Genomic DNA, 20000 nt, shown 5'->3' on the forward strand with positions numbered 1-20000 from the left:
GGGTGGGGGGGGAGGGGAGGCGCTTACCTCACCTCGCTCGCTGTCTGTCAAAAACGGCTGTCAAACTGTCAAGTGTCATTTAAAAAGTGGAAGAAGGGATGCGCCTGATGTGTAGAATATATATATATATATATATATATATATATATATATATATATATATATATATATATATATATATATATATATATATATATACAGACACACACACACACACATATGAATGACTGCTGATGCATTTTAGAATCTGAGCGGTGATGGGCACTGCCCCTTCTTGGCACACACACAAGTGCTCTGATTCACTGCACTACGTCACTGGATTTAGATTTCCGATCACCCCTCTTCCACTTTTCGAGATACGCCAGAAAACACAATCGCATTTGACAGGCGAGGTTCATGAAAGGGTTGATTCGTAGCCTCTAGTTGGGTACGAAGACGGACGCCGCCCTTCCCCCTGCCCCTCGCGTCCGTGGGCGGCCGTGGCACCCTTGATCTCGGAGGGCCTGCCCCACGGAGGCCCTCGCCACTTCCCACATGGGCACCTAACCGTGGGTCATCAACCAGAATCGCCAGGGGGGGTTCCTCCCGCCCCAGCTTCACGGTCTTACCATGGTCAGGGTATTGTAGGTCTAGCTGGGTTGGCTTGGCCCCCAACATCATTGACCCTCTGCCTGGCAGGATGATGGCTTTCTCGCTGTCACGTCCATCATCCACACGCAGCTCGTGCCATCCACATAAACATCCACGTGGATGGCGCACGGCGGCAAACACACTGTCGAGGGCGGCGAGTATTCATGCTGCATTTTAACGTATCGTGTGGTCGCCCTCCGCAGTCACGGGCTGGAGCCCCACACGCCACTACAGCATATGTACTCATATTGCTTGCCACAAACACTTCACTGTCGCGTCGATCCCACACGCGGGGCACCGCTACGCCACACACTACCTTCTCGGCGTATATTTCCACGGATTTAGCGCAAAGAACCCCAAATAATGGACAAAAACTGTGGAGCCGGTGGCGGTCCGCTCTCAGCCACGAGGTTCTGACAATTTAAGACCGGGAAGGGTGCCAAGTAGCCATTTCTCCCTCCGCCACGGGTTCTGACATGTGCGAGCGCCTGGTGATGCTGCCACCAGACCGCCCCGACAGAACCTGTCTTCCCTTTCGCAATGCCTGTTTCACAACCTGCTTCAGGGGGGTTCTTCTGCGGAAATATGATGGTTTCCCTTATTACATATCCGTCGCAACATCAAAATCGATGTTTTTAATTAAGGCATGGGTGTAACTCTCCTAAATCCATCACCAACCTATACATATGGTGAGCTGTTGTATAATTTCAACGAAGTATCCTTATATAAGCATTACAGAAACTTACTACGCAATGTAAAACAACAATTCGACACAAAGGGAACCCAAATAAAACGCAAAGGAGGTCTGTCAGAGAGCCTAAAAGCACGAGCATACCAGTTTATTAATAGCCAAGCTGGCAACTCCCAAGCCAGCTGATGTGTTCAAGTAATAACATGAAAACTACTTTTATTACACCACCTTCGCTAATTCACCTTCCGTCTCCTTTTTTTGAAGATGGAATTTCCTTGTTTTATAAATTACACGTAATGGTTGGTAGCCTTAGAGGAAGAAATTACATGCAATTGCAAATTCTTGAACTTTCGTCATACTTGAATGATTTGAAAATCTCGCGATGTGGCTTCCCATATTTCTCTGATCACCCGAATTTCCTAGGGATGCAGCCCAAACACACCATCTCGAGGTAATCAGGCGACAAATAATAGGTAACTAATCTGGGAGTCACCAGGTACATTGCGTATTTGCAACCTTCCCATGGCCTCTTGCCAATGGACCTCCCAAGTCCTCTCGTATTTCGACCCGTTTTTCTCAGCAAATCTAACATAACACATAATACCACCTATGCACACGTCAACACTCACCCTTTACGCTTTCGTTCGAAGGGATTTTAGGCCTCCATGTTGCTAGATGGAACAGCAAATTCGAAAATAAATTCGAATATGTCGGAAGGCCCTGGAAGTTCTCGGGCGAGCGAAAACCTCAGCCATTTCACCCTCGGAAGGTACGGAGCTGGGAATCCTTCCGCCAGGGAAAGTAGGGCGGACGGTTTTCCTCGGCTGCTCTGGTGGATAAGGAGTGATTGATGGGTTTATATTTGATAGTAGATTTGATATGTTATTTTTGTATTACCTCTGTTTGAATTTTTATGTTTGTATTGGTATTTTGAGAAATTAGATACCTGAGACATCCATATTTGTTTACAGTCGTGTAAGTACAACCATTCTTGATCTATATCAAACACACCCAGAAAAGATTGTAATATATTTCCAAAAACTTTCATGATACCATGAAGAAAATATTCCCTGCAATAATATACAGACAAACGATGTCGAGAGTTTGCCCGACGCGGATGAATACACGGAATCAGCTGATTGTGTTTACTCTCGAGAATTTGGGAAACTTCGACCCGTGTAAGTCCGCTCTTCTTTTGGCTCGTATTATCCGCCCTTGCGAAGTTATTGGTTGGTAGTCTTGCGGGAGAATTTGTTTAGGGTCGAAATTGCACCTAGGAGAGGTTAGTGTGCTTGGGAGGAAGATTAAGTCTTGTAAATAAGAATGAAACTTCCTCTGTTTATATTTCAATGTCACTTGGCAAGCCCCCTCCCTTTACTTTTTGACCTTGTACTTAGATAATTTTTGGATCTTTACAAGTTTACTTATGTAAATTATAAAGAAAATCAATGCTACTTCTAATTACAGATCAATGGTTTTGTAAAGAAAATATATTTTAGATGCTTAGGTGGTTAAACACTTTCGTTTGACAGATCATTTTTTTTGACGTTTGACGTTTCTAGAAGAAACATCGTTCGTGATTTGGGCATCGAGAAGTTTAGGGTATTTGGATACACTGAAAAAATATTTCCTGGACATACTCAGAGGTCTGTCAGGTTTTAATTTCATTTGATTTGTGATGATTGTCAAATCATAGATCAGTTTTGCAGTTTTATGAAGTCAGTAGGTCCACAGGTATCAGGTATCGGGTATCAGGTTGTAAGTCTATTTTGATATGGCTATTAAATATTTTCCAAGTGGATTATGGAACGTTCCAGTGAGTGATTAAGGTATTTCAGTGTAGATAAGTCATAAACATTTTATGAATAACTTGTTATTTTAAGTCAGATGTTTAAATGTACAGCATTGTGAGCTTAACCTCAAATACTATTTTAGGACGTTTTGAGTAAGATATATTTTGGATATCTGTTCGGCTTCATCTTATCTTCATAATCATGAAATTCCTTTCCTTTGAATATTGGGTAGGGGTTTTGCCCCATGGAAGTAACCCCCCTGAAATCACAATTTTTAAAGTTTGTTTTGTAATGTTGAATTGTGCCCTAAACTTCTTCGATAAACTGTAATTTATTAAAGTTATTTGGAGTTTTTATGAATATAAGTAGGTCTTTAGGCCAAATAATTACAATTATGGATGTGCCATGAAAGATTGGAACTTAATGAGCCTATACAGTGAGAAAATGAATGAATACAGGTTTTTATGTCCAACATGTACAATTTTATGTGTACTAAGAGATACAAGAAGTGCTAGAGTTAGAGTATATTTTGCATATTATTATTTGTTTATTGGTAAAGAGGACAGACTTCTAATTTTTTGTTATATTTTGTTCTGCTTTGTACTAGCAGCATTCTTTAGCTTGTTGCTTGTTTCGTGGGACTTGGAGTTGCAGTGTGGCATTTCTCTATATTGATTTCACTGAATATCAGACCATATTTTTCTACATGTGACTGTGGGTATAGTCATAAACGTTTGATAGAATGCATTAAAAAGTCTATTCCTTCCTAATGTAGTTGGTTACAATAGGACCGCACCCGTCAGAGATGAAGTCCTTGACTCCCGCCAACAATGTTGGGGGTCCTTTGGGGGATAAGGATTTTGAGGCAGGGTAATTTCTTTCATACCATACATTTTGAAAAAGCAAAATGCGTGGTAAAAAAATCTGTTTCACTGCAAAGTTGGAAAAAAGTCAGAAACACAAGTCGCGCTGTAAATAAACTTCAACTTTGGAACAAACAATGAGAACTGTGATAAAAGAACTGTCAAACTTGCTGGGAGAGGGCAGCGATGTGCAAGTATGGCTGTACCATGTATTTCTAATGAAACTATGGTACGTATATTGTAAAATCAATCACATCATATATTTAAGGAATGGACATTGGACAAATGCGCATTCTGTTAAAGTTTCATATGAATTGGAATACAGAAATATATTTTACTATAGTGCACTTCTAAGAAATTTGCCATGCCATCACGAGCTGCATGTGCCAAAACAGTTTATGTTGAGTTCCTAAGCAGCTTAGTTGTTCACTGCAATGCAAGAAGGGCTGGACTTGGCTGCTGGAGATACATGGGGACTTAGTCTCAGTGCGGCATTCTGTGTGCCTTATTTTCATTGTTTAACTTGAATAGGTTCGCTTCTGCAAATATTAAAGTAATATTAAAAAAGGACAACCATGCATTTGATTTTTTCTTTGAATAAGCCTAGATATAGAGTATAAATGAATATATGAATTTCCAACAAGATATAGTTTGCTAGTCACAGTCATTGTCTTTTTGACTAATATGTTCTATATCTCACCTTTATAAGTATAAAATTTTCCGCTGAGCAGTGCTTCCATGACATGATTTTTGCTGCAAAATCTGTCAAAAACCTTTGCAAGTACCACATACATAATGAAGTAGATGCAAAAATACAGTACAAGTAATTTAGTCTATTGTGAAAATCTTTTGTATATAGATGCCTCTTCATTATGAAATTTAGAAATTTAGTATAAACAAAGAATAGGAATCATATATGAATGTGAATCTTTAATGCAAATATTCCAAGACACCCTTTGTGGTCGTAATGATCCAGTGGCTTTCAAGTAATTTTTTTTTTTACCTACAAAGCGAATACAACCGACTGACTATGTTACTTTTTTCAGTTTTGATGTATTTTTCTCACAAAAGCAAGAATGAAAATTAGTGATTTTGAAGGCTAATTATAAAAAAAGTAATTTTTTACTGTACTAAATCCCTAACTTCAAGTCACAAAATTTATTCATCACTAAGGCCCGTACTTTTAAAACCTTTGCCAGTGCTGGCGTTCGCCAGGCAAACCTCTGAGTGAGGGAGGCCTTACTTTTAAACCCAACGTTTGCCAGGGCGGGCGAAGGGATCGCCAGGCGCTAACATCTTGCATTCCCACTAAATCTAGCGCAAATTTGTTTACATCTGCAGTGCACATAACATAACCTAAACTTAATTATTAACCTCGAGAGAAGACGAAAATGTTGTTTCCGCAATAGTCTCACTTTATACTATAACAAAGGAGTTAAAATTTAACATTATGCTATAACAAAGAAGTTGAAAATAACCTTATACTATAACAAAATTAACTTTACACTTTATGCTTTACTACATTTTATACTATAACAAGGTTAATTTTATGGCCCGTACTTTTAAAACCTTTTGCCTTTTCTCGCGTTTTGTTTCATTTGCTGAAGCGCTAGATTTAGCAGGAATCCAAGATGTTAGCGCCTGGCGATCCCTTTCGTTCGCCAGGCCTGGCAAACACCTGCCTTGGGTTTAAAAGTAAGGCCTCCCTCACTCAGATGATCGCCTGGCGAAGCTTCGCCACGCGAACGCCAGCATTTGCGAAGCTTCGCCACGCGAACGCCAGCATAGGTGAAAGGTTTTAAAAGTACTTTATACTATACTATATCAACTTTATACTTTTATACAAAAAATAACTCTATACTTTAACAAAAGAGTTTAAAAATTACTATTTTACTATTCCTAACTGATATAAGATATTGAACTGTAGGCCTACAAGGGCATCATTAGAGACGCCTCGTTATAGGGTGGTGGAGCACTACAGCTATGTTTCTACAGCCAAAAGTAAACATGCCACCATAAAAACACTTCTGGTAACATTTGTGAAAAGAGCATTAGCCTTACAACCAAAATAACAACAACCTAAATCTAAATAAGTCATCTCGGAGGTGGGGGTAGGGGTAGGGGGGTAGGAAAACAGCTGATGTCTTGAGCTCTCGACTGGAACATCGAAGGTCTTGAAAAAAATACGTATATACGTTATTTTATAATAGATTATGATTTTAAGATATTTTAGAATTTCATTGTGATTCCTACATCATATCATACACAATTATGTTACTAATTTATAATTTGAAAGCAAGAAAATGGTATTCAAACAGCTCTCGCGCCTTTGCTTCGCCAGACTGTTCCAATATGATCTTTCGCCAGCCCTGGCGAACGTTCGCCAGGCATGATTTTAAAAGTACGAAAATCCGGATCGCCAGGCGAAACCTTTCGCCAGCCCTGGCGAAAGGTTTTAAAAGTACGGGCCTAAGTTGCTATAACTGGGGAGGGGAAGGTTGATGGGGGCTTGTATTTTTGTAATATTATAATAGATAAGATATGCCTGTTGTAAATTATAGCATTTTATTTGTTTGTTATAACATCTTTTTTGCACATGCATGTTTTCCGTAACTATTCTTAGACAGCCACTGGTATGTTATGTGCTGAATGTGATCTTGGCCATGGTCCTTTATGCCAATATAATGGAAATTCTTTGAAAGTTATTGACATTTGCATAAGTCACAGTGTGCAAAATGAACCTTTGAATTATGCAAAAATAAAAGCAGAATTTATTAGTTATTCAAATGATGCATTTCTCGGAGTCCAACAAGTCCATTTGTTTAAGGTGATAATAGTATGCGACTAGAAGGGTATATTGTTGATTGGGAGTTGGGAAGGTTTTTGGTTCACATGGTGATCTTTTTGATCATTTATGTGTGTATAATAGGCTGTGTCGAATCTTCTGTGGCTGAATCTTGTCTCAGGATTTTCTATTTTCCATTTTCTTTATCATATGAAATTCAATTATTGCCTCTAGATTTTATTATTCCACTTTCTTTTGCTCTTTAACATGCCTGCAATGAGTGGGATCCCCAACATTGCTGGCTGGAGTAGGGGAAGTCTCTGACGGGTGCTCCTTTCAAAATCACAATATATCTACAGATTATTTTTCTTAGAAAATAGGATTTTCCTGTGAAAAATAGACGCATTTGTGTGAGAAAGAATCACCATTATTTCTTTTACTGACAACTGTAACTTTTTGTCTTCTACAGGAATATCTTATTCAATTTGCCCTAATTTAGTGAGTCCATACCGTGAAGATTAACCATGAAAAAGTAATATGGACAGTCTGAGACCATAGTCTTTCTGAGCAAAGGGAAACCAACCCACCAAAATGATCTGATTGCTATTTGCTTTTGTGTTATTTCCTATACCTATAACCCATCTTCATAGAAACCATTACTTCTAGTTTAATAGAATTTTATTGCATACCCAATTGGATCCACGGTCAGGAATTTTGGGTAAGAATAATCTATTTATTTTAGATTACTCCTGGATATGGTTTGGTAATTCTTTACAATATGATTGCACTTGCCAAAGATTAATGAATGGTTTGTGGGATGTCCATCATTCTTGTGTTTTATTGCTTCATTTTTGAGTCTGTTGATTAGTCTACATTTTAATTGCATTTCATATATATTTACTAAAATTCCATTTTCTCTGGATTATCTGAAAAAAAACAGTAATAGAGATGTAGTATTCCTGGTTGTTGTAGTCTCTGATAACTTTGAGGGAGGAAAGTTGGAAAATGGGATGATTTGCAAAGAACCAGAACTAAAAAAAAAAACAAAAAAAACATGGAGTTTAATCGTCCTCATATTAGGGAATAGCCTTGAATATTTTTAGGTCTGCAACCATTTCCTAGAATAACAGTCAGAGTAGAAGTGAAAGTTTTTATTAATGCGACACATTTTTATCCAGAGAATTAGCACTGTTTTGTATCTTGCTCCATGAAGTTATTTCTCATTACTTATTTCATATGGTAAAATATTGTAATTACTCTAATATTTCTGAAATATATTTTGTTATTGTTTTTATGGTATGACCTGAGAGGGTATTTGTTTTTATTTTAGTTTTTAAAAAGACTTTTTTGGCAAAAATGCTCTGTTATGCTTTATATGATATATATTTATTTGAAATCTATATACTAAGCTGTGAGTAGTTATCTTAAAAGGTATTCTGTATTTGTTTTGATTTGATGATATTACAATAATGCTTAGGATGTTTTTCAGGTTTACACGCAAGTTTTACTAGTAGTACCCTAATGTCTTTTATTTACGCTGATATTTCTCTAAATGATTTTGTTTATTGTACTTGATTAACAAATTTTTTTACTTGCAGGTTTACCACAACATGGTGTCAGAAAGAACAGCATAATGAGACGATCCATCCAAGAGTGAATCACCCTTATTGACTGACGAAAATAGACGAAAACGGCATTGAAGAGAGGAGCTTATTTGATCATGAACTGAGTTTTTTAATTGTGAATTGGATGCCTCTTTGATGACGACCCCATAATGAAACGAGATCAAGGACATGAAACGGAACGGTAATTAAGTTGAAGATACGCATAACATTGATTAGAATTTGTTGGCAATGCTATCCATGCCCGTCTGAGTCCCATTCTAAGGGATCTGAGCCTCACCATCAACATGGATCCAGAGTAATGTAGCTGACGGAACGTGCACACAGTGAAGAAAAATTACTCACTGTTCCTTCACCATGGGATCGACCCAAGTTCCTCCAAAGGGAGTCCGGAGCGACAGCCTCCCCGTAGCTATCACGTGGGTAGGCCAGGATCGCCTGCGGCCAACGCATCTCCGAGCAACGTTGACACGTCTGTTGCAGCGGGAAATTGAGGAATGGGAGCCTGTCACCTTCAGCTACATAACTGGAGAGGTTGGTGTCTGGACTTTGGTTTTCTGCTTCATCATCATTTCTTCATCTTCCTTTTGTGTTGTTTTATTTGTTATTATTGTTTTTTGAATTGCGTTTTTTTTTGGGGGGGGGTATTTTGTCTTTTGTGCTGGATCCATAGCTGAGAATATCAGTTCGAAATCTACAGTAGGACATAATTCATGATTGTTATTCACCATTTAAGCAATTATGAAATCTTTTCTCTCTCTCTCTTTCTTATATGTCATTTTTATTTAACCCGCTAATGACGGGTGACCCCCAAATGAGACACCTGAAAAAATAAGAATTGCTGGGCATCCCGTCAGTGTGACGCTGTATCGGTGCTTGTGCTCCGACGCAGCAGCGGGCTGTGGCCCGATTTTGTAACCGCCCGGAATTTTTTATTTTTGGCTTCAAAATATACAGCCGTTAACGAGTTAAATAATCATAACGCTAATATTTGGATGTTTTTAAAATTTATTACAGGATTTTTGTTTTCATATTTTGAAGTTCTAGGGACAATGATTTTTTTTTATATATATATATATATTTTAACAACTCTTAAAAACCTATAATGGGATATTTTCCCCCCAGATTCTATGTCTCTGTTCTTCAAGTGCATTTAATCTGTGATGGATAGCCAACAGTCATAGGTCCTACATGGTAACAGTGAAGACCTATGAATTATTGGCAAAGTTTAGTTATAAAAAGGATTGATTAGCTTTCCCATTTCTAGAAATTATGATAGAAGAACATGCACTATATTCTTACGTCTTTGTACGGGAGGTTAAGCAATATTTATTGCCGGTGAGAATCCATTTTACTATTGCCTTTGTCACCATGAGTAACCACGGACACAACAGCCTCTCCCAGCCTTGCTAACGTTTAACTGTAAAAGGCCAGCTGATAGGCATTGAATAGCTCAAAAAATATCAAACAATGGTGTATTATTCCTACTAATTTTCATGCCAAGTGCAATGGTTTATACTTTTTGCTGGACAGCTGGGAGAGTTGTTGAATAGATAGAATTGCTCACTAGACCAAAACAGTAGAGAATATCACATGACATGACCACTGAGTGACATGATGGATGTCTTGTGGTGGCTCCTGTTCTGGCAAGATGATAGAGAGAGAAATGAGGAAAAAACTGCTGTTTTATAAGCAGTTCACACTTTGATGTTGAGAGTGCTTATAGCTCTCTCTCTCTCTCTCACTCTCTCTCTCTCTCTCTCTCTCTCTCTCTCTCTCTCTCTCTCTCTCTCTCTCTCTCTCTCTCTCTCTCTCTCTCTCTCTCTCTCTCCCCTCTCTCCCTCTCTCTCCCTCTCTCTCTTTCTCCCTCTCTCCCTCTCTCCCTCCCTTCTTTCCTCCCTCCCTCCCTCCCTTCTTTCCTCCCTCCCTCCCTCCCTCCCTTCTTCCCTCCCTCCCTCCCTCCCTCCCCCCTCCCTCCCTTCCCCCTTCCCCCTTCCCCCTTCCCTTTCCCCTTCCCCTTCCCCCTCCCCTTCCTCTCCCCTCCCCTTCCCCTCCTCTCCCCTCCCCCTCCCCCTCCCCTTCCTCTCCCCTCCCCTTCCCCTCCTCTCCCCCCCCCATCCCCTTCCCTCTCCCCTACTCTTCCCTGTCCCCTACTCTTCCCTGTCCCCTACTCTTCCCTGTCCCCTGCTCTTCCCTGTCCCCTCCCCTCTCCCCCTCCTCCCTCCCTCCCCTCCTCCCTCCCTCCCTCCCTCCCTCCCTCCCTCCCTCCCTCCCTCCCTCCCTCCCTCCCTCCCTCTCTCCTCTCTCCTCTCTCCTCTCTCCTCTCTCCTCTCTCCTCTCTCCTCTCTCCTCTCTCCTGTGATGCGCACGGACACCCATGAGCAGTGACAAGACTCTGTGCCTCCCCTTTAAAAAGTTATTTTGTGTAAATTTTTTTATCTTCATCGCCATTTTCCAATGTCCATATTTGTCTTTTTATTTGCTTTATCTAGATGGTAATTACTTATTTTCCTTGCATAGACCATATCATCTCTCAGTGCAAGAAAAAAATATATGGAACATTTAGTTCTTGTGTCATGTATCTCATTTTTTTGTAATTTTCAATTTTACGTGATACAACCTGCACAGCCAGTCAAAGCAGCCAGGAATATGGTGGGCAGCATGGAAATGGCGTCCTCTCTGGAGCTGGCGCTCTTCCAGTCACTGCTTACGCATGTTACATTCCACATTTGTTTATCGATGGGAATAATGCTAAAGCCCCCTTCTAAGTGCCATATGAGTCACACTCCAAGAGGTTTGTGTACTCGTAGCGAGTCTTTTCTGTCACCCTGGCCTTTATTGATGGCATGTTCATGTCACCCGGACAGCTGCCCAAGTTCTTCCTTGACATGACCGCAACGTCATCAAGGTCCAAGGGGTTGATAGTCTCTTAACTTATGGGTTTGAGGCAAGATTGTAGGAATGTGTACATGGTGTCACATGAAGATATGTAGATATAGTAAGGGTGAATCTTATTGATAGCATAGTATTACTGATACCAACAATATATTGATAAAGGGATATTTACAAGCTGTCCTTTTTCGATGCAGTAGTGTTAGTTCACACTGATATGGGTCCTTATAGCTGGAGAATTAGATGAAATGTACCAGAGAGATAATAGGAATGAAATTAAGAAAAGAAGAAGATCAAAGGTGTGTAATACTGATATAATTCAAATGAAGTAAGCATAGATACTATCAAGAAAGAGCTTGTAAAGGTCCCTTAGTGGATTATAAATCATCAGGGGGTCTGTAATCTCTTTTTAGGCAAGATTATAGTTCTTTTTTTGCAGCATTCCAAAACCCCTAACACTTTGATACATTGATGTTGTATAATGGTCGCTACAAAACACAATCACATTGAAGTTCTTAGTGACATACAAAGTTACTTTTCTGAATTTCAGATAAGAAAAGTCAATAGAAAACCATTAATGTACTTAATATGCAGGTATGATTTTAACCACAAGCAAAATATTGTAGAAGATTCAAGTGAAAAAGCACCTGACTACTCTGCAAATAGGATGATTTATACACGTTACTCTTCACTTTGCAAGGGCTGTGGAAACTTTCAAATGTATTTCTCAGATTCATTTCAAACATTTTTTTTCTTATTACATATATTGTTCTTCGTAATTTTGCATCTGAACTTATCCACTGATAGTGAGCTCTGTGTCCAAATCAGACAACTAGGTAATTCCAATGATCAGACGTATTTACTTGTCTTATTGATTGAATTGTATTGTAGCCGACCCCTGCAACCTGCAGCGCAGCATACTTCCCCCAGGTTGGGTCCAGGTCCACAGCCTGTCCTCTCGCCCTCACCATCAGCAGCTTCTCGACGACTCATACCGAGACCTAATTGGTTGACCATGGACACCTCATGGCTTGCCCATTGGACTGCAGGCTCCCCTCGTTCCCGGGTAGCTGGCACAGCTCAGACCCACTTAAGCTCCCGCACCTGGGCCTAGTTCAGCACTCACGATCCTCCAGCCGAGCAAGACACAGCGCAAGCAACAACAAAGCCTACCCAGGCCTTATCCGATGGGTGAGCCGCCCCGGCTCTCCCCAGCAATCTCCAACACACCAGCCATACCTGTGAGCACTCACACACACACACAAAAGCTCCTTAAAGAGATGATTGACACCAGTCTATGGCGGATACCAATCCATTGCCATACTGGTGACTTTCCAGAGTGACACAAATACCCAGCCTTCTGGAGTATCATGGTTATCGCTCGCTCGCTTAGCTCCCTTCATTGGAGGAGGAGTACCTGTAGCCGACCCCCGCAACCTGCAGCGCAGCATACTTCCACCAGGTTGGGTCCAGGTCCACAGCCTGTCCTCTCGCCCTCACCATCAGCAGCTTCTCGACGACGCATACCGAGACCTGATTGGTTGACCACGGACACCTCATGGCTCGCCCATTGGACCACAGGCTCCCCTTTTCCCGGGTGGCTGACACAGCTCAGACCCACTTAAGCTCCCGCACCTGGGCCAAGTTTAGCACTCACGATCCTCCAGCCGAGCAAGACACAGCGCAAGCAGCAACAAGGCCTACCCAGGCCTTAGCCGATGGGTGAGCCGCCACGGCTCTCCCCAGCGATCTCCAGCACACCAGCCATACCTGTGGGCACTCACACCCACACACAAGAGCTCCTAAAAGAGATGATTGACACCAGTCTATGGTGGATACCAATCCATTGCCATAGTATCAACAAATCAAGATAAAGTCTATTCGCTGACATGTTTGAGCTTTTAAGGTTGTATCAGAGAGGTACAGAAGGATTTTGTAGATATTCATGCCACTGAAGTCAATACCACATCATACGATTTGGACACATTGAATATTCTTGCGATTTTGTTCCAGGGACTGTCATGATGGACTTCAAATTTTAGCCATATTGTCTTAAGATGCATTTAATGTTCTGCTAAAAAGACACAGGAACATTTAATGCATCTTTGAAATAGAATTTTGCGATGCAATTCATAATGAATGAAAATACATAATCCTATCTGAGACTGTATGAAATATATATGAAAAATATCAAACTCTGATTGGCTGGCTGGAGTGTATCAGACTGTATCAAGTTAGGGGTAAACAGTTTGATACAAGTTGAAAAGATGTTTCATTGGGTTCCAATAATGTACGCATAAAGGGCAATCATTTAGCAAAGTGTATCAGACTGTTTCAGGGTTTCAGGCAAGCTATGAAAAAAGGCTGTATGTGATGAAGGTTTTTGGCATTATCAGTGTGCCAACCTGCAATGAGATCATGGTGATCACTTTGTTGTGATTCACAGATGATCACCTGTAGGCCATACTCAATGTAGTTGATCAGCATTGAATATAGCTACTATAAATGATCAGTACAAATCACAAACAAGCCATTGACAATATAATATTCTTTAAAAGATTAAATGCTCTTATACCATTTGAACCTGGTCTTATCATGAAAAAATTTGGCTGAGGGGCAGGTGACTGGAATGTCTCACCATGGGAAATTGAAGCTGAGTGATGGGAGATGAGGACATCTTGTTGTAAGTGTGCAAAGCATTTGGAGATTGACTCAATTGGCCCTCAGGAAGGGGATTGTTTGAGAGCTCTTGCAGGATATTCACTGGTCCATGAGGAAGGGGTGAACCATTCTTAAGCCATGCTGGGGAGAGGGCAATGTCATAGGCAAACTTTATGTCCATGAAAATATGAAAGATAGTAGAAATAACACAATGGTACTTATTGTTTTTGTTGTTACACAGAGTAAATTCCCTCGAGTAACGATGTAAGATTTGCTCAACAAAAATATTCTGTTACCATCTTGATACACCATAACAGATGACAAATATAGACCTTGGAAAATGGCAAAACAGCAAAAATATGTGCAGAGAAAGAATTTAAAGCATTGCAAATAGGAAGCAAAAATTCTTGATACCACGCTTGAGTGTTTGCATTGACTGGATTGGTCCATGCGTAATCCGTGAGGAACCCAGATCCATTGGGTTAAAATGGAATTCATTGTGGCTTTTTAGGTAAGAATTATCATACCAAGAGTATAGTATGAGCTGCTTCTTACACTTCTGTCCGTCTCCTCTAAGACATTAATCAGTTTATTAATATGATGGTTAAAGCAACATCTACATATTAACAGGTTAGTAATCCTTTCAAGCAGATAAATAATTTGAAAATTCAGGAACCCTTATCTTTGTGTTTCTCTATTTAGGAGTAATGATGATGTAGGAGAACTCTTTTCCATATAATTTTTTTTCAGTAGTTGATTCTTGTACTTTGGATTTTTCCCTTGAGTGTCTGACTGAATGGTGCCAGGTGCATAGTCCAGTTTGGCATGCAAATCTCCCATTGGCATTGGCTTAATTCCATACGATTGGGAAAGCATTAACATTACATACCAATGAAGATGGTGATGTGTATATTTGTATTACAGTGATGCTTTTTAATTTGTTTTTCTTTTAAAGGATTTTATGTTAGGTTGTCTTAAAAATATAATGTTGTGGACAGAGGAGAATATAAAATGGTCTAGTAATTTACCATTGAAAACCTCCCTCTCCCCCTCTCCCCCTTCCCATCTTTCTCCCCCTCCCCATCTCCCTCCCCCTCCCTCTCCTCTTCCCCCTCCCCTGCCCTCCCCTCTTCTTATTGATATTAATAGCATTTAAAAATAATCCCCGAAACCCAGGAAGGATGGTTAATAAAGTTTACCAGTTGACTCTTGGTGGTTGTGACCTGTGGAGCCATCTTTTTATAAATATTTTGAACAAAACATTACTATAGTGAATAGCAAATGTTCCTTCATGGCCTTGGGTTAATGATATAATAATGAAAGAGTTGAAAAAGGGGATTTTATAAAAAATAAAAAATATTATTCCATTGATTGATATAATTCCTAGGTTGTCCAGTTGATATCTTGAGGAAATGAATTGAGTATGTAAGGTTTTAGATGTTAATATGTAAAATTTCTGACTGAGGAAAGTCATCAAGGGAATCATTGCTACATACATAGAAATGAGTAAAGAGTGCTGGCTTATCTAATTTTTAAGATGTGATTTGGGTTTCGTTGTTACTGAACTGAAATTATGGAATCCCACAATGTATAGACAGAAATAATATTCACATGTTATTTTTCTCTTTCTCCAGTGGAAAAAATTTGTTGAGTATGAAATTTTTTCCCAGTTTTGAATATATGTCTGGGTTGGCCAAGCCTGTCTTAAGTCGATCACACTCCTGTATCTGTTAAAGATTTGTCCTTCAGATGTTGTCATGCAAATAGCTGCAATAGCATATCCAAGTACTCATGATACTTGGATTAATATATATTTTTTTTTCTGGGAATAAGTTACATTTATATTTATAATGATGTACATGTCTGAACAACATACAATTATTTATAAAGACAGACTACTCCCGTGTTATCATGCATCCTTTAAGCCTGGGGGGGGATTGGCGGAAACTGACCAGTAGCCAGGAATCGTAAGATGTTACACTATTACATTTACATTAATGGAATATGTTTGAATCTTAGACTGGTAGATCGCATCAGGGTAAATGTAGAAAAAGTAGATCATATCTCACAAAAGGTTGGCCACCCCTGATATATGTGATGTATCTAATCTTCCGTATATTTTCCTTTCTTTTTAAATTTATTCCCCTCCCTCCTCCCCAACCTAGGATTCAAATATCCAGCATATTTTGTGATTAATACTTAACACTAATTCATCCCATGAATACAAAATGTTGTATTTTTGTTGCTGTGTAATACCTGGATGACCGGTGATGATTTGACAAGTTGGTGATAATAATCAGTAGATTGGTAATTGTAATTCCTGGAAATATGAAGATATTATTTAAGTATATTCAATTAAGCCAGTCATGACTAACAACCTCTCAAGCACATAATCGGGAAACTGGTTATTGGTGTCTGCCATCATAAGGATAATCAAACTTGGCAAATAGTTTTTAACAAACTTTATTACAATAAATAACTGAATGCCCTTTCAAGGAAGTGGTGATATCACACATTGGAACAAATTTATTATGTCTAGCTTATTCTAGTCTGAGACACACTAGTGTAAGCTAATAATGGTTCCTAAATCATAGTGCGTTGAGGTCATATGTGCATCTTACCTCCGTAAGAATGAAACAAGACCTTGGGAGAGACATGTGGGGTAGCCATGAGGGGTAATTCTCACCAATAATGATGTGGGTCACAAAAGCTTATCCCGATTGCATGGATAGAACTGTTTGCTGATTGATGAAAATTGTGAATGGAATTTCAATAGCTTTCATGGAGAGAATTTTGCCCCAATAGGTTGATGCTTGAGCTTTGCTTTATCACCTATTTGTGGTGGGGTATTTTCAAGGAGTGTTATTGGCATATTGAATTCCTTGCTGCGATAATGAAACCAGACCCATCATTGCACATGTATGGCTTCGAGTCATAGCTACCCACATGCATACATACACACATACATGCACACACAATAACAAACACACAAACACAGAAATATGTAAAAGAGTGAGAGTAAACATAGCCAGTGCAAGAAAATAAACCCCATAGGGGTATGGTCTTGTTGTAAATCTAACTGTATCAGATTCCCCACAAACTATATTAGATTTCCTAAATAAATTGACCTTTTCTTGCTGTGACTAAAGCCTACATGCACACAAATTTACACAAAGTTTCCTTCAGTATTATGGATGTGACTACAATAAAAAAAGAAATAAAAAAAATTGTCTAACGTCTGTCCTTCACACTAAACCTGTTGATTTGCACTTGTTTTGAAATCTACAAAATTTTCACAGATAATGGAAAAGTAATTGTGACCAAATCCAAGTATAAATAGACTGCCCTAATTTTTTCCAATTATACCTTCTTGAAATTTTTTTTGAAGTGTAGCAATGAAGCAGAATTGGCACCACATAGAATATGCTGTAGATTTTTTTAGTATCTGTTATCAGGATCTGGTAACAGTAGGATTCACGATATTGTTAAAGCAAATCCCGACTTTTTTGTCATGTGTCAATTATACGGTTACAAACACTCATTGCTCCGTTATCAGTTTTGTCTTTGTCCTTCGTGGCTCGTACTGACTGTCAATTGTCTTCCCATGCTAAGAAAAAAAAAATTATAGGTCACTTCAGTTCACATATTTTGCCTTCAACTTCACACGTCCACAGATAAAGTAAGTAGGTCGTCTAAATGTCTCTGTCACATTGTATAGTCATAATGAACAGTTGGCCATACTTACTATAACTGCACTTTCAGTTTTCAATGATTTTTTTGTTAGTTTTACATCCAGAACAGTGTTACAAGCAAGTTACATCTACACTAAAAATTAGTTTTCATTAAGCAGAACAAGCTGTGTTTCGTTCTGTTCAGCATATTACATTTTTTATACGCTAAGTCAGACTCCGCTTATCCTCAATGGGAATCGAACCTTGCCGATCACGGATGTACTCAAATAGCAGTTCGTTCCGTAGAACATCTGTCACTGCATCCTCTGGGCCAAAAGGAGCAACATCTTTCGAGGCCAGAGGATTAGGTGTCGTTGTTGTGGTAGTCGTTGTAGTTGTAGTGGTGGATGCAATATTCGCTGATGCCATAGACCCTTGAGGATGGGTGGTGTATGCGTACCATGGCTTCTGGCGTTGGTACAGGTTTCCTCTGTTATTGATGTAAGCATTGTATCCGTTGACATTACCTGCTGGCAGGCCCCGTCTCAATCCATACTTGTACTTCTTAGTGTGTGGTAGTGCTGAAGAGGGAGGACCATTGGAAGGTATTCTTGTTGTCGGAGAGTTCATGTGGTTGGGTCTTAGTGCGAAGTATGGACGCCTCGTTGGCCTGGGCTTAGAGGGACCCTTGTTACTGTTGCTGTTCTTCATGAAGTTTGAATAGCCTGGGAAACTGTGGAATGCAGGCTTGTCGGTGAGCATTGCTGTTCCCATCTTGTTGAGGCTCGGTGAGGGGGGTTGACGCTTCGGTGGCATGGGGAATCGAGTGGGTTTGCTGGGATCTTGGTCATCATTTGAAGACTCCTGAAAAGAGCAATGATTTCTAGCATTCTTGGACTATTTATAACTGCACTGACTTTATAGCTGTTATTATTGTGTTATTAGTATTTAATAATAGTGTTGATACTGTTATTATTTGCAGTAATATTATTAGAAATGTTAAAATTGCTTTAGTATTGCTTTTTTATCATATAATTTTCATATTGTTATCATTATGATTGTTATTGATAATATGATTGTTATTAATTAAATTATTATTGTTTAATCATTATGTTAATTCACCGCATAACTATTAATAGAAGAAAGTTTGTTGGTAGTTGGTAAGACAATATTGTAGATCCTAGAGGCATTTGAAGCTTTTTGCTAGCAGAGAGTTGCAAATCATACCATATGGTGGGATGATTATTGATTTATATTCTGCAATGTAAATCTCAGCCTTTGAAAATCATCCCTATTATTTAGACCAGTTTCCCTACTACACGAATTCATACCAACCTTTTGGTTTGGAGCCTGTGTGCGGTAGACATTTGCGCCATAGAGTCCAGCCTTAAAGAATTTTTCCCACACCTGAGGGTTGTTCCCAGTTGGTCGATCTTGGAGAGCCATGCCGGACACACTGTTTGATTCGGAGATCTCTCCGGCTGCTGAGCCTGAGTCGGGACTGTCGTATTTTTCATACAGTTGGCCATTGTTTGCATTCCCCCCCTGCTCAGACTCGTCCACCTGGCCGTACTTAGAGCTGTAGTCAGAACCTGGAACCGTCATTGGACCCTGGCCCCCATATCTGTTGTAATAGGCCTGCACAGTGGCTGCTGGGTCTTGGTCATTTGCCTCATTGTTGGGGTAAGGGTGTTGTTGCGAGCCCTCGTGTTCAGGGAAGCGGTAGTTGTGACCAGGGCGTGGGGAATTGGTTGCTAGGGGATGGTCTTGGTTGTAGTGTGGTGTGGATGTGGTAGGGCGGAAGTCCCCTCTGTCTTGGGAGATTTCATCCATGCGGTCGTGGATGTTGTTAGACATGGATTCGTGGGATGATCCAGAGCCTGATGCATGTGGGCGGTTTCCAAAGGAAGTTGGGCGAGGACCAGACGGGGATGGGCGAGGGCCAGACGGGGATGGGCGAGGGCCAGACGGGGATGGGCGAGTGCCAGACGGGGATGGGCGAGGGCCAGACGGGGATGGGCGAGGACCAGACAGCAATGGTCGAGGTCCTGAAGGAAATGACTGATTCTCAGAAGAATCAGGACGAGTGCCTGAAGGAACTGGCCGAGACCCTGAGGGTGCCTGTGTAGCAGCAAACTGTAACCTGGGGATGTTGAATAGAAATTACACTCTGTTATTTAATTTGTTATACAGTTTTATCCTTATAAGTCGTCAGATTTCCATGGTTATTGACGTTCTTATGAATTTCAAAATATTTATAGATTATATTGGATTCATGGATGATGTGAATATTGTCACATATGATAGAAAAGAACGTGCATCTATGTTATTCCCCCTTTGAGCTTACCTCGAGAAGAAGGTGATGGCCTCCTTGGCTGCTGGGTGCGGGTCAG

The 20000-nt window shown here is 40.0% G+C and overlaps 2 protein-coding genes across 2 annotated transcripts in view; one reads left to right on the forward strand and one right to left on the reverse strand.

Moving 5' to 3' along the window:
• The first annotated feature begins 2418 nt into the window (after positions 1-2418).
• Positions 2419-20000, forward strand: part of LOC113814679 (cyclin-I) — a 115637-nt gene continuing 98055 nt past the window's right edge. Inside the window, exons 1-2 of the mRNA XM_070116934.1 lie at positions 2419-2498; positions 8360-8917. Of these exons, the coding sequence (XP_069973035.1) occupies positions 8741-8917 (177 nt within the window). The 5' untranslated portion in view covers positions 2419-2498; positions 8360-8740. The remainder of the gene's footprint in view (positions 2499-8359; positions 8918-20000) is intronic.
• LOC113800248 (uncharacterized) overlaps positions 16589-20000 on the reverse strand; it is an 18410-nt gene continuing 14998 nt past the window's right edge. The window contains exons 2-4 of the mRNA XM_070116933.1: positions 19955-20000; positions 18943-19750; positions 16589-18471 (exon numbers count right to left, since the gene is read on the reverse strand). The exon at positions 19955-20000 is cut by the window's right edge and continues 125 nt beyond it. Coding sequence (XP_069973034.1) covers positions 17833-18471; positions 18943-19750; positions 19955-20000 — 1493 coding nt within the window. The 3' untranslated portion in view covers positions 16589-17832. The remainder of the gene's footprint in view (positions 18472-18942; positions 19751-19954) is intronic.

The sequence above is a fragment of the Penaeus vannamei genome, chromosome 39, assembly GCF_042767895.1.
Source record: "Penaeus vannamei isolate JL-2024 chromosome 39, ASM4276789v1, whole genome shotgun sequence".
Taxonomy (NCBI): domain Eukaryota; kingdom Metazoa; phylum Arthropoda; class Malacostraca; order Decapoda; family Penaeidae; genus Penaeus; species Penaeus vannamei.